The following is a 24,863-nucleotide window of genomic DNA, read 5'->3' as shown; positions in this document are numbered from 1 at the left end:
CACTGAGTGATCTACCCAGGAGTCTGGTACATTTCAGAGTACAGGAGTAGCATGGTGGATAGCGTATCTTCCCCTGCCGTTTGGAACAGATGGTCCCTCTGTGGAGTGCTACACGCACGCGCGTCTTGTCCCCCTGTTGGCAGCTCTTTTGTTTGAGCCAGTAGCCACTGGGGTGGGCTATGGTACGTGTCCAGTGGTAGTGAGCGAATGTGGCGGGGAGGGCGCTAGTGACTCATTACAGCGTCGTGACGCACGTGTGACTACGTGGACTGCTGTGTCTTTGTGATTTTTATATACGTACTCTGTCAACATTCTTACTTGCTACGTACAAATATTATCTGTGGAATTTGGTTATAATATAGTGACGGTTATGTAAGTGCGAACATCTTATTAGCCAGTATTGTAGGTTTCTGTGGCATAATTTCGTAATTTTTACATAATTTCTGTGGAAAATCCCGAACTCGGTTTCGGAAAGCAGTGCGTGCCGATCTTTCTCCTTCCCAAATACAACGTTGAAAGAGATGTTTGAACCCAAGAAAAAGAAAGTTACAGGACATTGGAAAAAATTACGTAATGAGGAAATTAAAATTTAATAGGACCTACTCTTCCCTTAAGGGAAAGTAAAATATACATGCGAAACTTCAGTCTGAAAGCCTAAAAGGAAGGTACCCCACTTTGGAGAATAAGCTTGGATTGAAGTATAATATTAAAATGGATATTAGAGAAGTTGTGTGTGATTGTGTGAATAACATTCATCTTGCTTAGAAAGGGGTCCAGTGGTGAACGTTTATTAACATGGCGGCGAACCTTCGATTTCATCGTTTTCTCAGATGTCTAAGTAAGGCCTTGTGTAATGGAGTTAGTTTCTGTGTGTAAAAGTCGCTGATTCAGTGAGAAGGTTCTAAATATATTTTACAAAATTTACTCAAAAGCACGGTGGTAAATACAGTGTAGGCAGTCAGTCGTCTGGACAGTGATATTCCAAGTTAAATTTATACGTCATATTATAATTCTTAAAACCCCTTTCGTTCTATTTTTGTCCTACAGCGATCTGATAATGGAATTTACATTTTGTGGAAGGACGACGTCACGCATAAAGAGGCTTGTCTGTGAGGATACTCGACAAAAACGTACAGAAGTTTAGTTCTAATCGAAAACTTGGACAGGAAAAGGATATAAATTCTGTCGTAAATTCATTTAACCTAAAATCTATAAGATCAGCTCCAGCTAGTGCCGATGTCAAGAAAATGTGGATCTCTACATCCACTCTCCCATACGCCTTCATGAAGTGGTGATTAGTTTTTTAACCACAGGGACAACTTTACCTTTTCTCTATATATGATGTGGCTTCTGATAAAAATGACTGCTTAAGGTATAAAACCATTCCGCAATATCTTCATGTTATGTAGGTTATAACATACACAAATAATGAAAGAGTAGCCCAGTTTGTATTGTACTGTTGCCCTCAAATTTATCTTAGTCGCATTGTATAATGTTGCATGGCCTTGATGCTGTATTTTTCTACACATGAGAACAGAAGCAGGTCTCAGTTCACTTGAGCAATGACGTCAGTTGGATATATGTCACTCATGCTTGCAGAGATAGGGCCAATTTCATCTTTCAACCCCAGTGTGACGTAACTTGAAACTTTCTACTCATTGTCTTTTGTTTACATATTGTGATCTGCCGTTGTTTTTGTTCGTGAAAAACTTTGCACTCATTACTATAGACTACTGATTTGTCAACGCTGGGTTATTTTTGAAAATAAATCTAAATTAGTGATATTAAGGGCCGAGATAGCTGAGTTAGCGAGTGCTATGGGTTGCGTGTCCGGCGTTTTATTCCCTGCTGGCTCATAGTCGTTTCTCTTCGACACTGCGTCGCAACTAGCTCTGGCCCAACCGAATCTTGAATCCACTGAGTACCAGGAGCTCTTTTCCTTTGAGTAAGACGGTCGGAGCTTACCACTCACCTCCAAGTAGAGCCAGGGTTAATAATGCGGGGAGCCTGTGCCTACCTTCGCTCACACGCCCGTATGGAAGGAATAAAAAGTGCATACAAGGTTTTGGCCTGGGTACATAAGTCTGAATAGCAGGATAATACTGGAACGGTGTGGGGACGTGGACTGAAATAATCCGGTTCAGTAGAGGCTCTGGTGACGGGCTCCGGTAATGAACTTTCCGGTTCAGTAAAATAAGGGGGGGGGGAGATTTCTGACTGACTGAGCGACTATTAGCTTCCTAAAATGATTCCGCTCCATGGAGTTCGACAGATAGTAAACTAAGTGAAGAGTTGAGAGTAGTAGAGAGGGAAACACGATAATAGGCGCAGGCGCAGGTTATGCAACTCTACGTGCACGGGTCGAAAGTGGAATCTGTACTCGAAGTGGTAGGTTTATGTGCCGGCTACGGCAGCACTCCTCAGGTAATCGAATTGGAAAGGAATGATTTGTTTATGGAGAAAGTTCTTGGGCTTCCTTTCCTCTTAGGTTACAACGTTGCTGTCTAATGTATTCGCAAAATGAAATAAGCTATACACATGATTTGTTATGAAAATGCGTGCCCTAAAAATTATATAACTTTAAAACGAATGACATATTTAGTTTATTTATGTTTTATTTAACAACATTGTCGGTAGCTCAGATCATGTAACCTTTTATGGTACGATGAATAATGAATAATTAACTGGAATGAATGTAAGCGCAAACGGTCTTGACCTTAGAAGAGTTCTGTATTTAATGCCATATAGTCTATTAAAAGTCAATCTGCGTTTCGGACGAACATAATGACTCCATCTTCAGGGTCGAAGAGAAAGCCTAGCTAGTTTCTTGCTTGGCATATTCTTCGACCCTGAAGATGATGGAGACGACATGTTCCTCCGAAACATCGGTTGAATATCAACAGACTACACGGAGTTTTATCCCAGAAAATGGAACTATTCATAACCACCTCTGCGAGAACCTCAAATCCTACGTAATCTGGACCCAGTTTGAGGCATGCCTACTACCCCAAAGGGTTCCTGGAAAGACTGAGGAAAATCACAATAACCCTGAGTCAGGATAGCTGGTGTGAGAGCCTGGAACTCCAGAATACAAAGAAGTTCTGTCCCCTCGATCGCAGATGTCCCAGAATAACATCTGGCCACAGATATAGTGTGCCTCTATCTATTATTGAAAATTCTATCATGGGCGAGCATGGAAGATCGGTCTGCGACATTCGGATTTCGTAACGGAAAATTTTACCCCATACAACGCTTGAGACTTGTCATTTTGTCTGGTATTTCTTTCTCCAAAATGTTAGCATTTTCTGAGGCCGTTAGATTTCCGAGCTATGATAATGACTGCAGCATCACTGTGTGATGTTGGCAGAAGTTTCCAGCTTAAGTTCTGTGCGACGTGTTGCCTATACAATGACTAGCTTTACATGATTTATTTTGTATATGTAATAAATGAATATCTCAAGGAGGGTGAGATGGACAGAGCATGTAGTACGAATGGTGGAGAAGAGGAATACGTGTAGGATATTGGTGGGAAAGCCAGAAAGAAACAAGAAACCACTGAGAAGATCAAGACGTAGGACAATATTAAAATGGATCTTAGAGAGATAAGATGGTATGGTATGGATTGGATTGATCTGGCTCAGGATAGGGACCAGTGGAGGGTTCTTGTGAATACGGTCGTGAACCTTCGGGTTCCATAAAATGCTGGGAAGTTCTTGAATGGCTGCACAATTGGCAGTTTCTCAAGAAGGGCTCAGCTCCATGAGGAGTGAATAAGTGAATATCAGGGTCAGTGGTATGTGGGCCTTCCACTGTTCGTAAACCCATAACTGCCAAGTTTCTGGTCTATCTTCATTCGTAATGGATAGAACATTGTTTTCTTTTCCGTTTGCATTTACGGTTTTTGATGCTGTTTTCGAAATGTATGATATGGCGTGTATTTTTTCTCACATTTTGTTGTAATGAAAGCATCTGCAAATGTCAGGCTTGTTCCCCAAGGGCTGGATATCAGCTTCGGCTAATATAACCGCACAAACCTATACTGGGCTGCGGAATGCGCGTGCTGTAATCCAATTAAACACGTGTTGCGGCAGTGCGCTGCAGGTGTTTTGCAATCCACATGCGTGCAACAGACACATACGCGGTAATGCGTTTCAAATACGTTGTTATCGAAACCCCATATTTCATCTAATATTGGAGAAGGGAGCATTGCTTGTTTAACATAAATCACATTATCGTTAACAGCGTATAATTTAGCAAACGGATTTGTCTGTTTGCATGCCCGAGTAATTTAGTAACGTAAATAAAGAAGAAAGTGCTTATTTTTACGCTTATAGTAAATGAGCATCAGTCATATTAATTTATTTTCAGTTGTATTCAGTTAAATGTTAGGTGGTCCCTATCACCACGGCATGGCGCGTCCTCAGGTTGCGGATGGAGGAGATGCCCTCCAGGTATGGAGGGTAGCTGCGAATATATTGCATAAGCAGTCGCGGACATCCGACAAGGGGTGGTCCTCCAGCTTCGGGGTTGGGCGTGGTGCTAACAACTCCTCGCCGTAAAAAGTAAGCCTCGTACCTGGACGGACACTCTGGATAAACGACCTAGGAGGATGAGGTGGACAGGGCGTGTAGCACGAATGGGGAAGACGATGAATGCATATAGGATATTGCTGGGAAAGCTAGATGCAAAGAAACCACTGGGAAGACCAAGGCATAGGTGGGTGGATATTATTAAAATGGTTTCTTGTTATCTCCCACTGAACCAGCCTAGTTCTATATGTTGAAAAAGCTGGGTAAATCTGGCAGGAGTTGTCCAGTGATTCAGATGAGCCCTTTCTAAGGGGCCCAAGTGAGTAGGTGTCTTCCTTTCTCACCTTAAGACGGAAACAGATCCAGTCTCCGAAACGTCGTGTTCTCTATTACCTAGATTTCCTGACGATGGAAAAAGCCCAAAAAAACCAGTAACTCTGTAGAATGATCAAGTCAAGCAGGATGGGATGGACAGGGTATGTAGAGCGCACGGGGAGACGATGATTGCATATAGGACATTGATGGGAAATTCAGAAGGAAATAGACCACTAGGAAGACCTAGATGCGCGTGGAACAGTAATATCAAGATGGATCTTAGAGAAATATGATGGGGTGGTGTGGACCGGATTGATTGGCTCAGGATAGGGACCAGTGGAGGGCTCTTTTGAACACCGTAACGGGTCTTCGGTTACCATAAAGTGTTGGGAAAGTCTTGAGTAGCTGAGCGACTGGCGGCTTCTCAAGAAGGGCTCAGCTCCATGGAGTTAGTTTGTTGGTTAGTTATAGCATACCCGAGAAAGTATGTAGGGACAAAAAAGTATTTGACAAAACGAACTGTTACAAATTCACGTGTAGTTAAATACAGGCAGTAAAATGAACATCACAGAGAAGGTATGCTGTGGGCAGTGTAGTCCTGCATAAGGGTCGCAGTTTCAGACTTGAGAAGAACCTAATGGTGAGAATGTGGAGTGGGATCTGTGAAAATTGTGAGGATCGCATCAGTCTTAACCAGAAGCAGTTTACAGGGAACCAGTAAATTGACTTAAACACATACACGTAATTGCATTCTCTTATATTTACAAAATTATAAACGTAACGATTTGAATGAATTGTCTAGATCGATATTTCAGAAATATGCTTAAAGAATTCCCACTCAAAAATGAAAGAAGTTGCTCATGGTTTGTTCCGCCTGTACACGTCCGAAATGAAGGATTCAATACATTACACCTAGCTAGTGCTCATATGTGGCACAGAGTAATATAAGCGAAACGAAGAGCTATTTAGCTACAGCCTGACTTGTGCGGCCTCCGTAGTCTAGAGGTAACGTTCCCACCTCATGACTCGTAGTACGCGGGTTCAAATACCCGGCGGAGGTCGTCGAATTTTTAAGGGCGGAAAAATTCAGGGAACAAGTCCTCCGGGATGGACTTTAAGCCGTTGGTCCCGTGTCGTAGCTTTACGGCACGTAAAAGAACCTCATATCTCCAAAGGAGGTCACTGAGCCAAAATTGCGGACGTTTCCCGCCCAACAGCAGTCACTAATACCGCCGGTAGATGGGGGAAGCATTATAGATACTTCTCAGCCAGTAGAGCCGGTCTCGCTGGCTGGGCGGGACTGATTGTAAATACCAATCCCGGTAAGATATAGAGACTGCTAGAAATCATAGAGGGAAGTACAATGGACCAATACAGGTCTAAGTGCATGGGGAAACCCACCCTCTCCAAATAACTAACTAACTAACTACAGCCTGACTTTCAAAAGGAAATATTAACCGACGCAGTCATATTTAAACAAGTATTGTCGCGCAATCGAATGACTATAGACGGGGGTTGGATTGGTAATTGCATTTATTGCACTGCTATAGATCCATGCCAACTAATTGTAATGATTTCATCAACTCACCAACCGAGTCACTCCACTAACTTGTCCTGCTCTTAGAATCTCGGCACGGACCGCACAGAAAACACCGTTCCTCTGTTTCTGTTTACTGCCGCTGCCAAGCAACGAGTCTACATGCCACAGTATTTATATGACAGTAATATAGATAACATTGTACAGCGTTGTAAATAAAATGTAAAGTGTATTTACATAACATGAATCACCAAAGGAAATATTAATGAAATTACAGATTTATAATTAAGGTCTTCATTTTAAGTTTGCGATAACTCACCAAATAATGAGTGGTAATGTTATTGTGTTCGACATACGGAATTTCGGTGTGCTAATATCCAAAAGGGAGCCTGGATAACGCAGTCGGTATAGCGGTTGTCTACGGGCTTGAGGCCGAGGCGTCGGAGTTCGAGTCCCTGTAGGGACAAGATTTTTAAATGGCCTTGCGACGGGCTGATCCCCCGTCCAAGGAGTCCTATCGACTGTTTTAGGATTAAGAAACTGAAGTGAAACAAAGCGTTTCACGGATGCCCTCTGCTCCATAGTGAGAGCAACAAGAAGAAGAGAATATCCCAGAAGGCATTGAGGCATTTCTGAATTATTATTAATACACAAATATTAGTGTTCCTTGATCGTATTGAAATATAGGAGTTTCTTCTTTGTCGCGACGCTGAGTGAAGTAGGGCTTACTGTCGCTGTGTAGTAAAGACGTCTTCCATTGTGATAAGAGAAAAGACTCTTGTCCCTTGACTCCTCACTGACGTATCAATTGATTACCAGGGGAGCGGGTCTGAAGATCTCAGAGTACGTCGGAAGTTGTGCTGAAGTCTGCCTCTCTTGCGTGTGATGGTGCTCAGGTTTAATATTCAAAGTAGACTGAAATTAAATTTTCTTAATAAAAGAAGTTTGGAACTTTCTCGGGACACAGAGTGGAAGAAGGAACTCTGTTTCCTGCCGAAAAGAAGTTAGAATGTCGTGGCACAGCAGAGCAGAGACTGGCAACCGAAGACCCACCGCAGGCCACATGTGATGGGATCTGCCCTGTCCAAGTCAAGCCGTGTGAGTGGACTGTTAATTATGTAAGCTTCTGGTACCTTAACGTTCATTTATTTTATAGATATAAACAGACCAGTGACCCTTGCATCTTTTTCACATTACTCAAACAATTTTCTTTTCTTCTAGTCTCAAAACCCTATTCTTGTAATTATTAATTTTGTAAACAAGGCACAGAGAGTGTCGATTAGTCACAGGTTCACGTGCTTAAAAGTTCAAAAATTCATCACTACACGTTTCGAGCAATATGGTCGTCATTAGGTGTTAAAATCTTTGGCGAGGAAACTGCTGTCTTCATTTGTTGCTTATGTCCTCTCGGTGTACGTGTGTGTTCGAGTTGGTAGGGTGTGTTCTCTTTTAGTGTGTTTTTTGCTGTGTGACACTAAGGGAAAATTGCAACAGGACGCTACAATATAATAAGAGAGTGAAATTTAGTGTAGTGCAAGACGAGGAGCTGCTTGATCATTCAGGCCGCCTAGTATTGCCAGGATAAACATCTACAGGGCTGCAATTGGCTTTACATATAGATAGGCGTAGGAGATGAGGAAAGAATGGGGATTTGGGCAGATAAATCTACTAGGAAACAGCTACGTGGATGACAGATAAGAATATGACACAGTAACATTGATGTGGATTTTTGGGAAATAGGTAGTAAGATTGCGAAGTGGATGAAAGGCTCAGGATCGTTCCAGGATTTGTTATTAGATTTATCAGAGTTAATGAAACATTTTCGTCCTAGCTGGTCACAAAACCATATTTTAATAACACAGACTGTATTAAGGAAGACACCAGAAACTATAGACCATAGAAAGTAGATGTAGTTCTGTAGTTCTCTGTGTGACCATACCAAGAATGCGTATAGCTGTGTGGCGGTAAATCTCCACGTATTATTAACTCTTTAAAGCCTAATGATTACTATATATACCATCTGCTGTACCATAATAAAGAGTGATTATTTCACTAACCAGCTTTAACAGGTGGTTTTTTTGTAACATGTACGTAATGTGTTCTGTGAGGAATGAACTGAATTTATATACCTTATTTAGAAGAAATTCTATCTCTAAACGATAAATCCAGGTACTAGAAGGAAGTTAGTGAACGGCTTGGCCGCGCCATAGCTCAAGCGGTTAGTCGCTGGCTTCCCACCGCGGCGGTTCGGGTTCGATCCCGGGTCTGGTCAAGTGGAATTTAGGGTGGACAAAGTGGAGCTGTGGCGGGTTTTCTCCGAGTACTTCCGTTTCCCCTGCCAATCTTCATTCTACCAAATTCTCTATCATAATCACCCGGGGCAGGCTACAGTGGGCCAATCTGTGGCCGCCGTGCCGAGTGGACCCAGTTGGATTCCACTCCCCCACCACCACCACCACCACCACTAAGCGAATTTAATTAATTAGTGAACCGCTTCACGCTCCTGCCATTTCATTCTGTGGGAAAGAGCCGCCGGAACCCATTGGATAAGAGGCTGGGTGAGCCTCGGAGGCGGTTCTAACGTCTTGGTGTCAGAAACCATGCAATATTCGTGGATGGCACAAGATGCTTGAAGGAAAAGTAACCACTTATTAATACTCTACGTAAAATTTTCAGATTTCTTTAGCAAAACAACACGCTTTTCTCTTCGTGATTTCTAAACTTCGGCCAACACTTTTTGGCTGGTTAAGTGAAGGAGAACGAGACATGTATCTGTCACGTGATAAATGAGAAATACTTACGAAAATTCGTTCGTTAATTTTAACCACTAGGCTACATCTTGTGAGACAAGAGCATAGATGCGAAGATCCCATTAAGATGGATCCTAGAAAAATAAGGATTCTAATGTCTCAGTTCATTCAGTAATGCAGTTTTGTGAAGGCCGCTATGAAATCTTGGTTTCTGCAAAAGCAGGAGATACCCTGATCATCTGTGCAAGTATCGGTTTTTAAATGACCTTTCGCAGTATGGAATTGGTCGTATATGCGCTTCATTAAGAATATAGATCTCGGATTTGGAGCCATCATCACCAAAGATTTCTCCTGGCACCGGTAGTTACAAGTTATGTCTGGGAATCCCATGTTGACTGACTCCCTGGGATGACACTTCCTCGGGCTGTGGAAGAAGGAGACGGCCCTCAGGTATGAAAAGTACTGGAATGTGCGGTCTCGAGTAGTCGACAGCTCTTAGCGTGTTGCGAAATGCTGTATAGGGCCCCGGACTTGAAGTTAGTGGCGGGATCTTTTGAACACGGTAATAAATCTATTTCCCCCACCCTTTGGCGCTACAGCCCAAATTGGGCCTTGTCCCACCTCCATGAAACTCTCCGTTTCACGTCGGTTTGCTAGATCTTAGACATTCAGTAGGACTCCTTGGGCAGGTGATCAGCTCGTTCCAAGGCCTCTACCTGTACACAAACACAAAATCTCGCGCGCGCGCGCACACACACACAAACACCAAACATCTATGTCCTGAGTGAAATTCGAACCCACGATCTCGGCTTCCGAGCGAGCAAAGACAGAGCATGCCTTAGACCGCTGGGCTACCGTGACCGACAATGAAATTCTAGGCTCCTTAAAAGGAGGGTAATTTCTTGATTAGCTGAGCAACTGTTAGCTTGTCAAGAAAGATTTTTCTCCGTGATGTTGGTCATCATCAGTTAACAGCTGTAGTCACTTGCTTGTTATTTTTCTCATAGTAATTACACGCAGGACAGTAATTTAACTGTTCAGTGTACAGTGTCAGATGCTTCATTGGGTCACCAAGCCCTGCTGGAGCAACAAGATCTGCTGACGTCATTTCATATTGGTAATCAACAGTTGATGTAAATTTGGCACCAGTCAATTAGAACATTCGCCACATTCATGTGACGCAGTCTGGCATAATTTTAACCTCCTTATACTAAAGTATATTCCGAAATTCTGATTTCACGTGTCTTGCAGAAGATACGCGTATTACAGACATTGTTTCCTCTTCTTGTGTCGGATTTGTCAGATCTCCTTCCATCTTAATTTCCTTTCTCTTATGGCGTACGCGGTTTCACGGATAACAGAATGGCCAGTGATCGGAGTCGTTATCTCTGACGCGAACTAATGCTCAGTGCTCTCGTGCAACCATTCAGCAACAGATACGGAATTCAAAGCAAAGCTGTAATACATATTGATCGCGCGGCGCATGCGTTCTTGTATTTACATCTTATTTGTGCGAGATAAAAGGGACATTGAATTCATCCCTTACGATCAGCTTATAAGAGAGTTTAGGGGAGAGACTGTTCTTTGTATTCACATATAAGTCGGCAGTTCATATGTTTTCCGGTTACTTGCCAATAATCGAGTTTCCCCTTTTAGCAATCCCGCCCTCTAAGTACAATTTACTTACAAAGAGGGTGATTTTTTTAATATTGTAGTACTAAGACTCACAGTAGGTCGCAGTTCTCTCCCTTGAACTACCACCAGGAGGGGGTTGCTGCATGAGTCGGGGTCTAAAATGAAATTCTAGGCACGAGTAGACCAAAAGGGGAAAAATGAAAGATGAGGAGCGGGAAAGAGGCAAGACCCTAGGTCAGTGATGCTAAAGTGATTTCCTCTCTGCCGCGAGCTTCCTTAACCAACATGTAAGGCTTCAGCTGAGACCTCTGATCTCCCCCCCCCTTTATACCATTAACAGTTCGTTCCAGCCTACCAAGTGTTTTCAAAGCAATTCTCCCTCCCAGTTTAAGGTGTGAGTGCACATGTGTTCAGGTCTGGGGACGATGCATCCATGCTTCACACATAACTTACTCGCTTTTAGGCCCATTCAGACGCAACTGACAGCGAACTGTTAGTAAGAAGTTAGCCTCCTAATCTGCCCAATAGAAAACAAAGTTATTTTCTTGTGTTCACAAGTACCATACGTATTTGTCTCCATTTGAGAACTTCCTACTCTACCCATGCATGTTTCGGGCTCGAGTGAAATGGTGTTATCTAATTAGGTACACTCTTTCTTAGAATCACGGTATAATTAACATTTAAAGACGATTTGTAACTTGCATTCAGTTCTCTTATATTTCATGCAGTAAGTTAAGCTCTCAGTTAAAACAAACAAGTTGTACTGGTAATGCAAGGATTCATTGTCGTGTAGGTACCTACTTCGAACCTCGAGATCTAAGAGATCTTTCTTGATGTCTTATGCCGAATACCAGGAAAATTCCGTGAAGTAGGTCGCTCTTGAGCTCTTCAAATCTTTATCTATACCTTGTCACTAGTTATAATCGTCTTATTTCGTTCGACGCTACGCAACGTCTGCAGTCCAGACAGCCTTGATAAATGTAGTTTGAGAATGAAGCACGAGATGAATGTGATACAAATCTTAAATTATCATGATCAAACTGTGTAATCGGGAAATAAATTACATTATTTTAAAAACTGCTGTAGGGAATTCCACTGTTCAGAGGTCACAAATCATTTAATAGAATTCTCAAGCGTTTCTTCTTCCTTATGTTATCACCAGGGCCCGGATTTTGATGACCTGAAAATATTTAAAAAAATTACCTATAAAATGACCGAAAAAATCCAGAAAATGACCTAAAATATGACCCAAAAATGTAATATGCAGGGCCCGGATTTTGATGATCTGAAAATATTCAAAAAGTGACCGAAAAAATCCAGAAAAATGCCCTAAAGGAGAAAAGAAAGCACATTTCGCTTCCGTGTTATTCACATTTCAGAAAACATAAGAAAAAATACCTATAAAATTTACATTTCTGTAACCAGCAGCTCATATCCGAGATTTATATATTTAAGAGCATCGCATAGGATACAAGGAAAAAAAGATGACATGTCATCAAAATCCGGGCCCTGGTTATCACATTAAGAGTTATTCAGAACAGATGTGGACGCCGTTTCTTAAAGTCATATCCCGTTAATTGCATGGCAAGATTTAAGGGAAAATTTCAGAGATCACTGTGCAGTGCTTCTCATAACATTTCCTGAAACGATCTCTCCCATAATCCCACTACTGATAATCCCTAACCTTTGCCATGGAATCTTAACAATTTTCAAAATTCTTAATAAGCTCTTTTTCCTCTTCTTCTTTTATAAAATACTCTCGCGTCTCCCTTCGGTTTCATTACCTCGTGTCTGGCAAGGCGCTGGTTCCCTAGCAACCCGGTCTCATTTCAAAGTGGAATATTCTGTGCACAGAACTGCAATCGCAAAGTCTCCGCGTGTCTTCCAAAATTACTGCACCGTAAAATCTTTACAAGATATTTGAGTAAAATATATGATGATTTAACCAAAGTGTTCAGATTTCTTTTAGAATTTTCAGTTAATATTTAATTCATAATAAGGTAAAGGTAGTTCCCATGCCACGAGGCCAACATCACATGCTTGAGCGGAGAAACATGGCAACCCAGTGCAACCATGCAGTGCTGTCTGCTACCCAGGGGTTACCCTTGACTGTGATCAAAGAAGTGAATTATGAAGAAAGCAGTCTTCTGGGATGTGGCACCGTGTAGATGTGTTAACCGACGTTTCGGAGGAACGTATCGCCTCCATCTTCAGGGTAGAAGGAAAAACAAGAAATCCACAAGCGAAGAGACAGTGAGAACTGGTGCAAGCGGCTTCGACTCTGAAGATCGAGGCGATACGTTCCTCCGAAACGTCGGTTAACACCACATCTACACGGTGCCACATCCCAGAAGACTACTTTCTTCATAGTCACCGCCGTGAAAACCTCAAATCTTACAAAGTGAATTGTTGTTCATAATTCATTAGCTCAATTTTGTGATTTGTGATGTTGATGTAGGGACAGACCCGTCCCCGTCATGTCTGAACTAGTCCTGGGGCCCACCCAAATTCATCACTTCTCGTTTTACCGAAGTCGAGAGGTCGTATCGCCAAGCTGACTTCTCGCCTCTCCATTTAGTGCAGACGTGAGAATGCGTGAAGCTTTACACCCCAACTTCCCTTATACGTTTTCATGACGTGACACGGAGGCAACTTCACATTTTCCTCCCCTTACAACCATTTCTCGTAGCCCTAACTGTAGAAGCTAAAGTCTGGAGAGACGGTCATGTCCTGTGGCAGCCCACTGGTATCTTCCGAGTAGGCTCAGGGAACCACAAGATTCGAATGGAAGTGAAACTTGTTAGCTCTGAGCAGACTTGTCCTGTGGCAACCCACTGGTATCCTCCGTGTAGGCTCAGGGAACCACAAGATTCGAATGGAAGTGAAACTTGTTAGCTCTGAGCAGACTTGTCCTGTGGCAACCCACTGGTATCCTCCGAGAAGGCTGAGGGAACCATAAGATTCGAATGGAAGTGTAACTTGTTAGCTCTGAGCAGACTTGTCCTGTGGCAACCCACTGGTATCCTCCGAGAAGGCTCAGGGAACCACAAGATTCGAATGGAAATGAAACTTGTTGGCTCTGAGCAGACTTGTCCTGTGGCAACCCACTGGTATCCTCCGAGTAGGCTCAGGGAACCACAAGATTCGAATGGAAGTGAAACTTGTTAGCTCTGAGCAGACTTGTCCTGTGGCAACCCACTGGTATCCTCCGAGTAGGCTCAGGGAACCACAAGATTCGAATGTAAGTGAAACTTGTTAGCTCTGAGCAGACTTGTCCTGTGATATACTCATGTGCTTTGACTAGAAAGAAATCTCTGGTATGGCGAGGTTCTCACTGTACGTTGCAGGGATGAGGTACTAGTAGTAACGTCCTAATGATGTTACGGTCTGCATCAGTGCCTAGTGATGTCCCACCCTCAGTGGTGTTTACACATTATATAGTATTTTTCAAGCTTCTCATATTACCACCCGACTGATTGTAGACGGTGTTTAAATTGGTGATTGGATTTATTGAACAATTCTACAGATCGTAACTACACGTAACTGTAGCGCTATCGCTAATTCACACGCTGTGCAGTTCACTATAGGACGCACTAAGTCTTGACCGGTTGTCTGATAACGGCTTCAACGTCGTAACTTCCTCAGCTTCCGTGTTCACGTCCTTATTGGCCGACGACTGTCTCACAACTAACTCGGGGTTGCTACGCAACGGCTAACAACAATGGTGGTTCCTCCGCCTCCCACGCCTGCACCAGGGGAGACTCTGAAAGCAGCCTCAGAATCGGACTGGTCTGTCTGCCTCTCTCTGGACTGACTAGACTGGCTTTAGAGTCAGTCAGAGTTACTTTACGACTGGTAGTTTACTGCCAATCAGTTCCTCGTGGCGCCAGGCCCCTTGAGACTCATGACCAGAGATTTTTCGTATGTAACATCCCCTCTGACGATAGGATGGGATTGTCAAGTGTATGTATCGCGTATGTTCGAGTAGCATAGGTCTGCATGGTTAAGGGGGGGTGCCTCTTCTTCCCGGGAAGCGGTCAGTCCAACAAAAGTAATAGTTTGGAATAAAGGACCCCTGATGGTGTTTGAGAGCAGGGCCACATCTATTTGTGAGTCTGGCAGCTGTTTACTGAGCTCATAGCGCTTACCTCCATATTTTATTTGCATTAAATGCTATGACCTTGAGCGGACATTTTGTTTCATTAAGTTAAGTACAATTTCTGTAGTAACATTTATTTTGTCTTTTTCTGACACAGCTTCACTTAGCTCTGTGATGATCTGTTGCACTACAGTGACGTTTCTTGACGTGGGACTGATAGTCGAACTGGAAGTCTGTACTGACAGACTTGTTCTCTAAATTTTCTGTTGTGTCAGATGCTACTGCACGGGGTCCTCCATCTTTTCCCCTATGTCTGCGGTGCCTGTGGTTGTTGGTGTTGCATGTTTTGACGCAGTGCGCCTGCGTACCATTGCTCTGGCGAGGTGAACTTAGAGAAGAGCGTCCTCCCGAAGGATCCTTCGGGAACTCATTGTGCTCCACTCCTTTGCTGTTGTAGACTCTCTTGTGCTTCGATTCTCCATATATGGCCTCCGCACGGAGCCAACGGTTATTTTATTTTTACATGAATAACTGTTGCTAAGCTGACGTAGCATTTCGTGTTCCAATGTTGTGCCGTAACCTAGTAACGGACGTCTCTTCTGGTTAAACTATTCCGGCTTTCAGCGGACATGTCATGACACCAAAAGCCATATCATATAACAACCCATCTATAATTCTTCAAGTTTTACGTTATTTACTACGTTACCCCAGCTGCACAAATAAAACAGCATTAGATAAGACGATTCATGGGTTACGTATGACTTTGTATATGGTTCAGGTGGTAGTGGCCTATTTCAAGGTGTTATTCATATATTTGCCTGGAGAGACTGAAAACAACATAAACTCTCAGTTAATGTAACCAGTCGGCGGCCCGGGTTCGATCCCGGGTCTGGTCAAGTGGGATTTGTGATGGACAAAGTGGCGCTGGGGCGGGTTTTCTCCGAATACTTCGGTTTCCCCTGCCAGTCTTCATTCCACCAAATTCTCCATCATCATAATCACCCGGAGCAGGCTACAGTAGGCCACTCAGTGGCCACCGTGCCGAGTGGTTCCAGTTGGACTCCCCCCCCCACTAAGCGAAAAAAAATGTAACCAGTAACAAGGTCGATATTCGAACTGGTTATATCCGGAATTGCTTTTAGCAAATTAACGGTACAGTAACCTCTTCGATTGCTATTTCTGATTGATTTAGGCTGATTAATAACACTGTTGACACTGCAGTAGTTATGTGATATGGAATTAATGGAAAATATTTGTAGAACAAGAATAGGGATTCATCTGTAATGAGATAGGTTAGGTATGTTTGACTGTACTATTCAAACACTCGCTTGGAAGGCCGATGAAAACCAAATCTTCCCGGATACCTGGCTTAAATTCGAGTTGTAACAACCTCTTGGTTTGTCATTTGTGGGGGGGGGGAGTCCAACTGGGTCCACTCGGCACGGAGGCCACTGATTGGCCTACTGTAGCCTGCCCCGGATGATTATGATGATGGAGAATTTGGTGGAATAAAGATTGGCAGAGGAAACCGAAGTACTCGGAGAAAACCCGCCCCAGCGCCACTTTGTCCACCACAAATCCCACTTGACCAGACCCGGGATCGACTAGTTACATTAACTGAGAGTTCCTGCTGTTTTCAGTCTCTCCAGGCAAATATATGAATAACACCTTGAAATAGGCCACTACCACCTGAACCATACGTAACCCATGGTGGTTACCAGGATAACATAATTATCTTGCGGCTGACTGTAGTTCATTAATATCTCTTGAGGACGAAGTGACCAAGAGGGAAATGAAGACACGCAGGGAGACTGTACACATTTACATTTATGTGAGTACAAGAGACGAGGGTGGGCTCTGTACGCATACAGGACTAGCAGAAAGGATCAGTGGCGACGCGTTTCGTACTTTTGGACTTGCTATTGTGAGTTTCAAGTGGAACACGTCATTGCTCCAGTTTAACCGAAGAATCGTCTTCATTTCAGGGCGTGGGAAGTCTTCATGTTCCGGCTTAAGCTTCTCTTTCCTTTATTGGACATTCAATATCCCTTCTTCCTCTTGTGTAAGCTTATAACGGGAGACTTGTTCTGATACATAGCGGAATTTCGGTAAGCCGAATTCACGTTAATCCGAACTGACTTACAGTACCACAAACGAGAATCTTCACCTCCAGAAATTACAAATTTTATCTGATTGTTTTACTTCTTTACGGTAAGAATTTATTCTTGTGGAATGTAATATTGTACTGTCACGTGTAAGGGGTTTGCGTGGCGAATGTAACGGGTTCTGGATAGGATGATTGGATTTATTGGCACTTCTATTACAATTACAATCAATGACAATAGCTCACAATCAGTGGCTTCCTAAGCCTCGCTCCATTTCTTACTGCAATACAGGTACGAGTGTCTTCTCTTCTGCGTGGCTGACTTGCCACTTCTTCAGCTTCCATTGTCCGTTGGTTAACACACCACAGCTGAACACTCAACTCTGACGAATGCCGAACGACGGCGCAATCTCTCGAAAGAACTGAACTAACTCTTTTATAAATTCGAGCGAACCAAATAAGTCACCATGTCTGTTATTCTGTTTTTCTTTGTGTATTCGTTGCAACTGGAACGTGCTTATCAAACCGTTGCCCAGCAATGGATTATTTCGCGTCTATTCGTTGCAGCGTGAACGAGACGTTAGGTAGCAACGTACTTCCTCTCTGGTTCCACTATTCTGGCTTTCAGGCGTCATGTCACAATATGTTACCGGAAATGCCCCTCTGGGTGATGAATAACGCAACCCGTTAACGAACGTCCTCCTGTTCCGGTCGTTGTTTATGTACAAAAGGTGCCTGTAAAACTTTTGAATAAATAATTTTAAAAGTAAAGTTATTTTTTTTTGTTTGAAATCCAGTGATCCGAACGATTCGATAGTACGAATTAATTTGTTGGTATTGTCGAGGCTATACTCGTACCGTCCCTTCTTTGCCGGTACACTAACCAGCGGGCTCTACATTCCTGGACTTTATCTTATATTAAGTATACTTCCGTGTCTTCTCATATCCCATCACTTTCAGTAGTATCGAACTTTGTACATCCTTTCACTGATCTTTGGAACTTCATTTCCGCTGGTCGAATCTTTATTAAGTCCAGCGTTTCTTTTTTTTATTGCGTTTTCCTCACTCCCGTACAACATTAGTTGGACCACCATTGTCATGTAGAATTGCTTAACTTGATATCATTCGGAGACCCAGAGAATTTGGCGGGTGAATTTGCACCGTGGCACTGATTATCACGTGGTGTGAGCTAATCCGGCCAGCGTCAGTGAATCTGGGCTATTAGTAGCATTAAAATTAATTAATTAAAGTTGTCCTTGTGCTTAACTAATTAAGCACTACGCCATGAAGGTGTGTGGGAAACTGATGTATAGATCCACGTTTTCTTTACCTCGGCAGTAGTTGGAGGTGCCGCTTCTGCCGCTTTGCTCCCGGGGAAAGAGCCCCCCGTAACCATTCGTTAGGAGGCTGGGTGGGCCGCAGAATTGGTCTGGACCAAATGGAGAAAAGAAAATTCTTGCCCTCACCGTAACTCGAACTCTGGCCCCTCGGTCGTCCAGCCCGCAGCCAGTCGCTATCTCGGCTCTCCCTCTTGTGAGAGAGGCAAGTTGCTAAGTCACAGGGTAGAGGCATGTGGTGTTTCACTTACAGCAATTGCATATTTGGCTGGACATGGGAAGCCATACTGGAATTGTAACGGATTGTAATTTCATGTTTTGGAGCAGTTCTTGTCCCAACTTCAGTAACCACTTAAGGCCTTGGTGTCAGTTTGTTCACTACTACTGCTTCGTAACGCCACTGCTCTGCCCTCTTCTCGTGTCTTACTGAACTAACTTCCGATTCACAGCGCACTGTTTCCCATTGTTTTCGTCAGAACGTTTTAGCTGATTCACAGATAACACCTTCAGTAGGCCATGACGGTCTCCTTCCATATCCTAACGTACTAAACATTCCTGGTTATCTTTTAATTTCATTCGAAGGTAAATAATTTACACAGTTACATCAGCGTCTAAAAATAACAAAATTATCAATAAAGAAGTTAAGTTGATGTGTTAAATGAATCTCGAATTGAACTTTATTGGTTTTCTCAAATACGACTCGTGTAAACAAAATAGAGTGCCACATAATATAAAACATAGCGTACAGCTCATTCAGTTTGAAGATCTGTGCCCTGGATTCATTTGGCACAGGATGGGGGCCAGGTTTGGACACTTTGAATAAAACTAAAACTAAACTAAACTCTGTGGCTTTAGTCCGCAAGCGAACTATACCGACAGAGCGACCGCCGCTTGTCGCGAAGTTAATGCCATCTTTAGCGGATAGAGGGTGTCGCGTGGTCAGCGCAACCAATCCCCACGGCCGTTAATTTTCGTTTTCTAGACCGGAGCCGCTATTTCCTTGAAATAGCTCCTCAGTTATCCTCACGAGGCTGCGTGAACGCCGTTCCAGACCCACTACTTCTCAGAAAATCTGGTAGCTCCGGCAACCGAACCCGGGCCTCTGGATTTGAAGCCAGGACCTCTGACCACTAGACCACAGAGAAAGTCCGGACACTTTGAATACGGTAATCAAACATCATATTCCATAAAAGCGGGAATTTTGTTACTTCTTAAGCGACTATCAGCTTCTCAGAAATGTCTCTGTAATAGACGCAGTTGGTTACGTCCGATGTAGGTGAATGCTTTCAGTTTCATTCGCGTTTTGTTTGTGATTTGACGAGAAGTAATTACAGACATTAATTAGGTCTGTACCCACAGATCTCTATGTGTTTGGAATCCGAAAGGGTAAAGGAGACCAGTTCCGTCGTCCAAATTGCCTTCACTACAAATGAAGATGTTCGTTGTGGTTCACCGTCCAGACAAATAGAAGTAGTACAAAGCGAAGTCACCGGGCCATGTTAGAGTACACAGCTACAAGCGAGGGTTGGAGAGGCAGAGGGGCAGATCACAGCATCAAACATACGAACTTCCGACGTCCTTTTCTCAGATCGATGTTCCCTTCATCAGTCATCCGCCCAGCGACGACTCTTGGCTAGTCATCATCCAGACTGCACCCACGAGAGAAACAAGAGAACATCGATTTTACAAGTTTCCGACTCTCAGGATGAAACTTGTATGTCTTCACACGACAGACGAGCCATATCTCTTGGTACCGCCTTCTGCCTTACACTGTTCGTCGTGGAGAGATGAAGTACATGATGTATGCGAGGCTAAATGGATAAAAGATGTTTTTTTTTATTTATTAATCATCCAGAATCTACAATTCTATAAGCTAGTTTGCTGGCGTAAGAGCTGAGATGCTCTTTAATGACGTGATGAGTCCCTTCCCCCGTGGGCGGTTCCGCTTAGTAAAAGTGATTCTTGAGTTTTTCTTTTCGTGTATTTCTGATGGAACACGAATTTCGATTTATGTCGAGAAATGTTTCTCAGATTGTAGTCCTCGCAGCGGCACGGGGTGGCGACATCTTTCGCCGTTTCGCTCAGAATGAACGAGTGATATGAGGCCTTTTAGAACATTCTGAAGATCTGAATGACACTGAATTTACTTTAAATCTATTAGCCAACAATGTCTTGGAAGAAATTCTGAGCGTATTAATCAACTCCAGGAGGCCAAGTTTTTTTTGCGAAGGTAATTGTTATTGAATAATGCCGTCTTATGGGATGTGGCGCCCTGTAGATCTTGTTTGAACCGACGTTTCGGAGGAATGTATCGCCTCCATCTTCAGGGTAGAAAAATCCACGAGCGAGAGGCCAGCGTGAGTAAGTGACTGCAGACTGAGACTTACCGCACTCACGGTCATAATTTTTTTCCAAATGAGTGATCCGCTCTTTGTATAATTTCCATCAGAACTTTTCGGAAAGCGATAAGTGATATAACCTTACACCTGACACCGCTCTCACGGTCATACATTTTAAGGTAGAAGAAAGAAAATTGTGTAAGTACATGTATGTAAGGAACTTTCTACCGGTTACTACTGTATTCATTGAGAGTTCTTGTGCTTTTCTTCAGGCTTTCGATAAACCGTTGGCAACACCTCTGCGAGAAATTGATGATGATGATGGGGACGACGATGATTCAGTTAATTTGTTTTATTAAAATGCTTAACAACAGTTAAAGGGGCAATTGCAGGCATCAGTGGGGGAACGAGAATAATAATAATAATAATAATAATAATAATAATAATAATAATAATAAAGGGGGCACGCGGTGTTGTAGTTGGTTGAGGCACAATTGCACGAGCCGGAAGATCGCGAGTTCGATTCCAGATGAGGTGGATTTTTTGAATTGACCTATTCCTTCCAGCCGCACTATGGCCCCGGGATCGACTCAGTATCTAACAGAAATGAGTACCCGGAATATTCCTGGGGGTAAAGGGCGACCGGCGCGTAAGGCTGACAACCTCACCGTTATCTGTGAGCCGATCGTCTAGAAAATGTGGGAGCCTCGACGTCTCAAAATCGTATGGGCCTCCGCAGCCTGTTGCAAGGATAGCTTTACTTTTTTTAATGATAATAAATCTGACGTAATATACACTTGCTTGATACCACGTGAAATATTAAATGATATTATCTTACCACTATTTTACTTTTCGCACAAGTAACTCAATATATTTCATATACTGCATGTACAAATACTGTAAAGGTAAAGTTGTTCCTGAGCTTAACTAATTACGCACTACGCCATGAAGACGTATGGGGGAGTGCATGTATAGATCCACATCTTCTTGACACAAGCTGGAGGTGATTGATGAGCTTCACGCCCCTGCAGCGTTACCCCCGGGGAAAGAGCCCCCCCGTACCCTTTGGATAGGAGGTTGGGTGGGTCCCAGAGCCGGTCTGGACGGCGTGGAGAGGAGAAAATTGACTCTACCGGGACTCGAACTCCGCCACCCGGTCGTCTTGCGCGTAGCCAATCGCTATACCGGCTCCTGTACAATTATTGTCCGTACGTAAATTTGAAATACTTTCTGTAAGACACGTGATATACAGCCTATGTCCATAAATCATACTCCGTGATTATCAGAAGCAAAACTCTCTGCCATGCACGAATACATTAGGACTTGTTGGGATGCGCGTGCTGCTACTGATCCAACTCGTATTTCAGTGGACACGTGATTGATATCCGAACCTGTAGACGTGTGATGCTGACAAGTCGCCCTCTGGCTTATGGTAGGTACGCAGTGTTCTGATAGGCTGTTATCGACGTTTCGAAGGAGACTGCTACCTCCATCTTCAGGGTATAACTTCTGCACGGTGAAGTAACGTAGAAGACCGCGATACACACTTTCATCGTCGCGGAAATCTCAAATATAATATTTTCAACAATTGAAAAATTAGAGGAAACACTTTAAATGAGAAACCGAATTACGATTTGGAATATGTAAGGGAAAATGGTGATCATAAGGGCAGTTGATAGTGTGACCGTAGATGGATGGATGTATACATATTTTGCAAAAAAAAAATGATAGAAAAGTTTATAAATTAAATTACAGTATCGAGCAGTGGTTTTTGTTAATATACCGTTTCCCCAGCCACAGCAATATATCACATACTGCCATACCCTTACCAAACACAGAATGCCACTCGAATGTTTTATCGGCTGTGCGTATGACATATCGACTCTGTAATTCACTTTTACTTCACGAATTGAAACCTGAGTAAGAATTTCATGTAATCAGACCAAACACGCCGTTTTCAGAATATAGTTGAAATTAGTTTTGGACATTAACAAAGCTCTCTGTTATCTCCAGATATATTTCTGCTGCGTCAGTGTTAGTATACGTCAAACAGAACCGATTTGAATAACCAATGCCCTCCCCCCACCAACACGTTTCCACGGTTCTCATTTCCTGCGCTGTTGATACCACGTGGGAGGGTGGTGGTTGCTTATTACACGCAGCAGTTGTTGATACAAATGTTGACAAGCAGTAGGTGTGGCTCTCAGACAAAGGCGTACTCCCTTTCATATGCGGGACAGATACCACGTGTGAGCCCATGCATGTCGTATCACACGTGAGAAATACGTGTTGAGATATTACCGCTTTACACGCCGGCTGTAATGGAAGAAAATACACAACTTAAAGCAGTTTCGTAAGCCTTATGTCGTACTGAAACCGTAATTTTCTCTATCCATAGTAATTACTGTGTACGTGACTTGCATATTAGTGGTGTTACTGAAACCGTGACTTTCAAATTCACAGCATTACTGAAACCGTGACTTTTAAATTCACACTGTTACTGAAATCTTGACATTTTAAGCAGCATTATTACCGAAATCGTGACATTTTAATTCACATTTTCACTAAAACAATTCCACTTAAATCCACAGTGTTACCAAAATCGCATCATTTAAATCCAGTCATATTGTTTATCGACATGACTTCTGAACTCGTCGGCTCATTTTAAATCGTAAATTTTGAAACACATTTTATTACTGAAACTCACACTTTTAAGCCTGTTGTATTATTGATTAGATTCTGAAGGGTTCTGACGATGGTGTAGTATAACACCCACGATTACTGGGTGGTTAGACTTTGTCCATCGTCCGGTATTCTAGAAACTAGGAAACACAACGTTTCCGAAACCGGATCTGTTTTCTTCTACAGGTGAGAGGGAAACACCTACTCAAGTGGGTCCCTTAGAGTTAACCTCAATTACCTGACGGAAACAGATCCAGTTTCCGAAACGTCGTTTTTTCTAGTTTCTAGAATTCCGGCCAATGGACAGAGTCCAAACCCCCAATAATTCTGAATGTTATTGATCAAATCATGACTTCTAAATTCATAGTAGGCTTCAGATGCACAGTACCATTGGAACAAAATGCTCGTAAGAATTATGAAGCGTTTGGATCCTCTCATTTCACAATCATAATCTCGAGAACCACAAATATTTCAGTTTTGGCCGAACGAACATTTGACTGAAGCGTCATGTAAGATTCACGGGCCTCAACGTCACCGAGGAAATATTCTTCATCTCCTAACTATGTAAATGTCCGCAGTATAGAGTTATATTTTCCCGAGAGTTGTAATAAAATCAGATTTACAGTGCAGTATTTATTTACGAACTGAAAGATCCGCGTTTGACTCCCAGCAGGGGAGGGCTTTTCTTCTTTTTGCCGAGTCCTGCAGACCGGTTCTGAGGCCCCTCCGGCCTTCTTGGTGGTTAAACCGGCGAGTGCTTCTTGTCGGAGGAAAGACCTGCACTAGTGACGCGGTCACGATTGTGTGGAGTTATTTCCCCCCCCCCCTTCTTCGTGGCGTCTAGGCCCAAGGGCTACGTTAACTGCGCTTGTTACTAATAGTAACGATATAGTGACATCTTCTGTAACGCTTAAAACCATTCAAAATATGTCATGCCGTAAATTACTTTGTGGTAATGGTGATGGCATGTGATTGACTTCATACACCGCGAAACTCAAGAGATTGATTGATTGATTCTGCATAAAGACCTGTAACAGTGTTGGTTCTTTATGACAGGAATAAGCCCCGAATACCAGAACACTCGTGGGAGGAAGAGCTGAGAGTACGATAGGTTAAAGGACAGAGGAAAACGACTTAAAGAGACGCTGACTGGGTTGTTGTTGCTTAGAGCAGACCCATCGTTGAGAAGTTACAACTTCTGTGTGGCGTATTACGAGAAAAATAGATAAATGACGGAAATTCTTTGAAGACTTTATGGTAGTGCTTCCCTTAAAATTCTTTATTCTATATGGCGACGATACTAAGAAATATACATTTTGCATTGCTAGAGGATTGTCAGGCATAACCTTAAAGTTTCTTGTCGTCGCCATGCTTCAATTGATATCTTGTAGCAATGTTTCATAATTAAATCTATAATTCCTCTAGAAACAAAGTGGTACATCCCTTAATACAATGTGTCACTCTTTGTCAGCATAAAACGGGAATGTTAAGTAGCCCATAGATTTCGCTAGGCGACCGTTTTTGTTTTCTTCTATG

The 24,863-nt window shown here is 42.9% G+C and overlaps 1 protein-coding gene across 7 annotated transcripts in view; it reads left to right on the top strand.

Moving 5' to 3' along the window:
- The window catches only part of LOC111866279, a 658,988-nt gene that overhangs the window by 538,062 nt on the left and 96,063 nt on the right, over nucleotides 1-24,863 (top strand). Inside the window, exons 1-2 of one of the 7 annotated variants that reach the window (XM_023855076.2) lie at nucleotides 192-372; nucleotides 7,201-7,479. The exons of 3 other annotated variants lie outside the window; for them this stretch is intronic. In XM_023855076.2, coding sequence (XP_023710844.1) covers nucleotides 7,450-7,479 — 30 coding nt within the window. In that variant the 5' untranslated portion in view covers nucleotides 192-372; nucleotides 7,201-7,449. Of the gene's footprint in view, nucleotides 1-191; nucleotides 373-780; nucleotides 839-7,200; nucleotides 7,500-24,863 lie in introns of those variants that run through there. 3 more of the 7 variants (XM_023855077.1, XM_033752187.1, XM_033752188.1) reach the window with 3 other exon arrangements.

The sequence above is a fragment of the Cryptotermes secundus genome, unplaced genomic scaffold (genome assembly GCF_002891405.2).
Source record: "Cryptotermes secundus unplaced genomic scaffold, Csec_1.0 scaffold1025, whole genome shotgun sequence".
Taxonomy (NCBI): Eukaryota; Metazoa; Arthropoda; class Insecta; order Blattodea; family Kalotermitidae; genus Cryptotermes; species Cryptotermes secundus.
The sequence above is the reverse complement of the archived record's forward strand: the minus strand, read 5'-3'. Positions and strand labels throughout refer to the sequence as shown.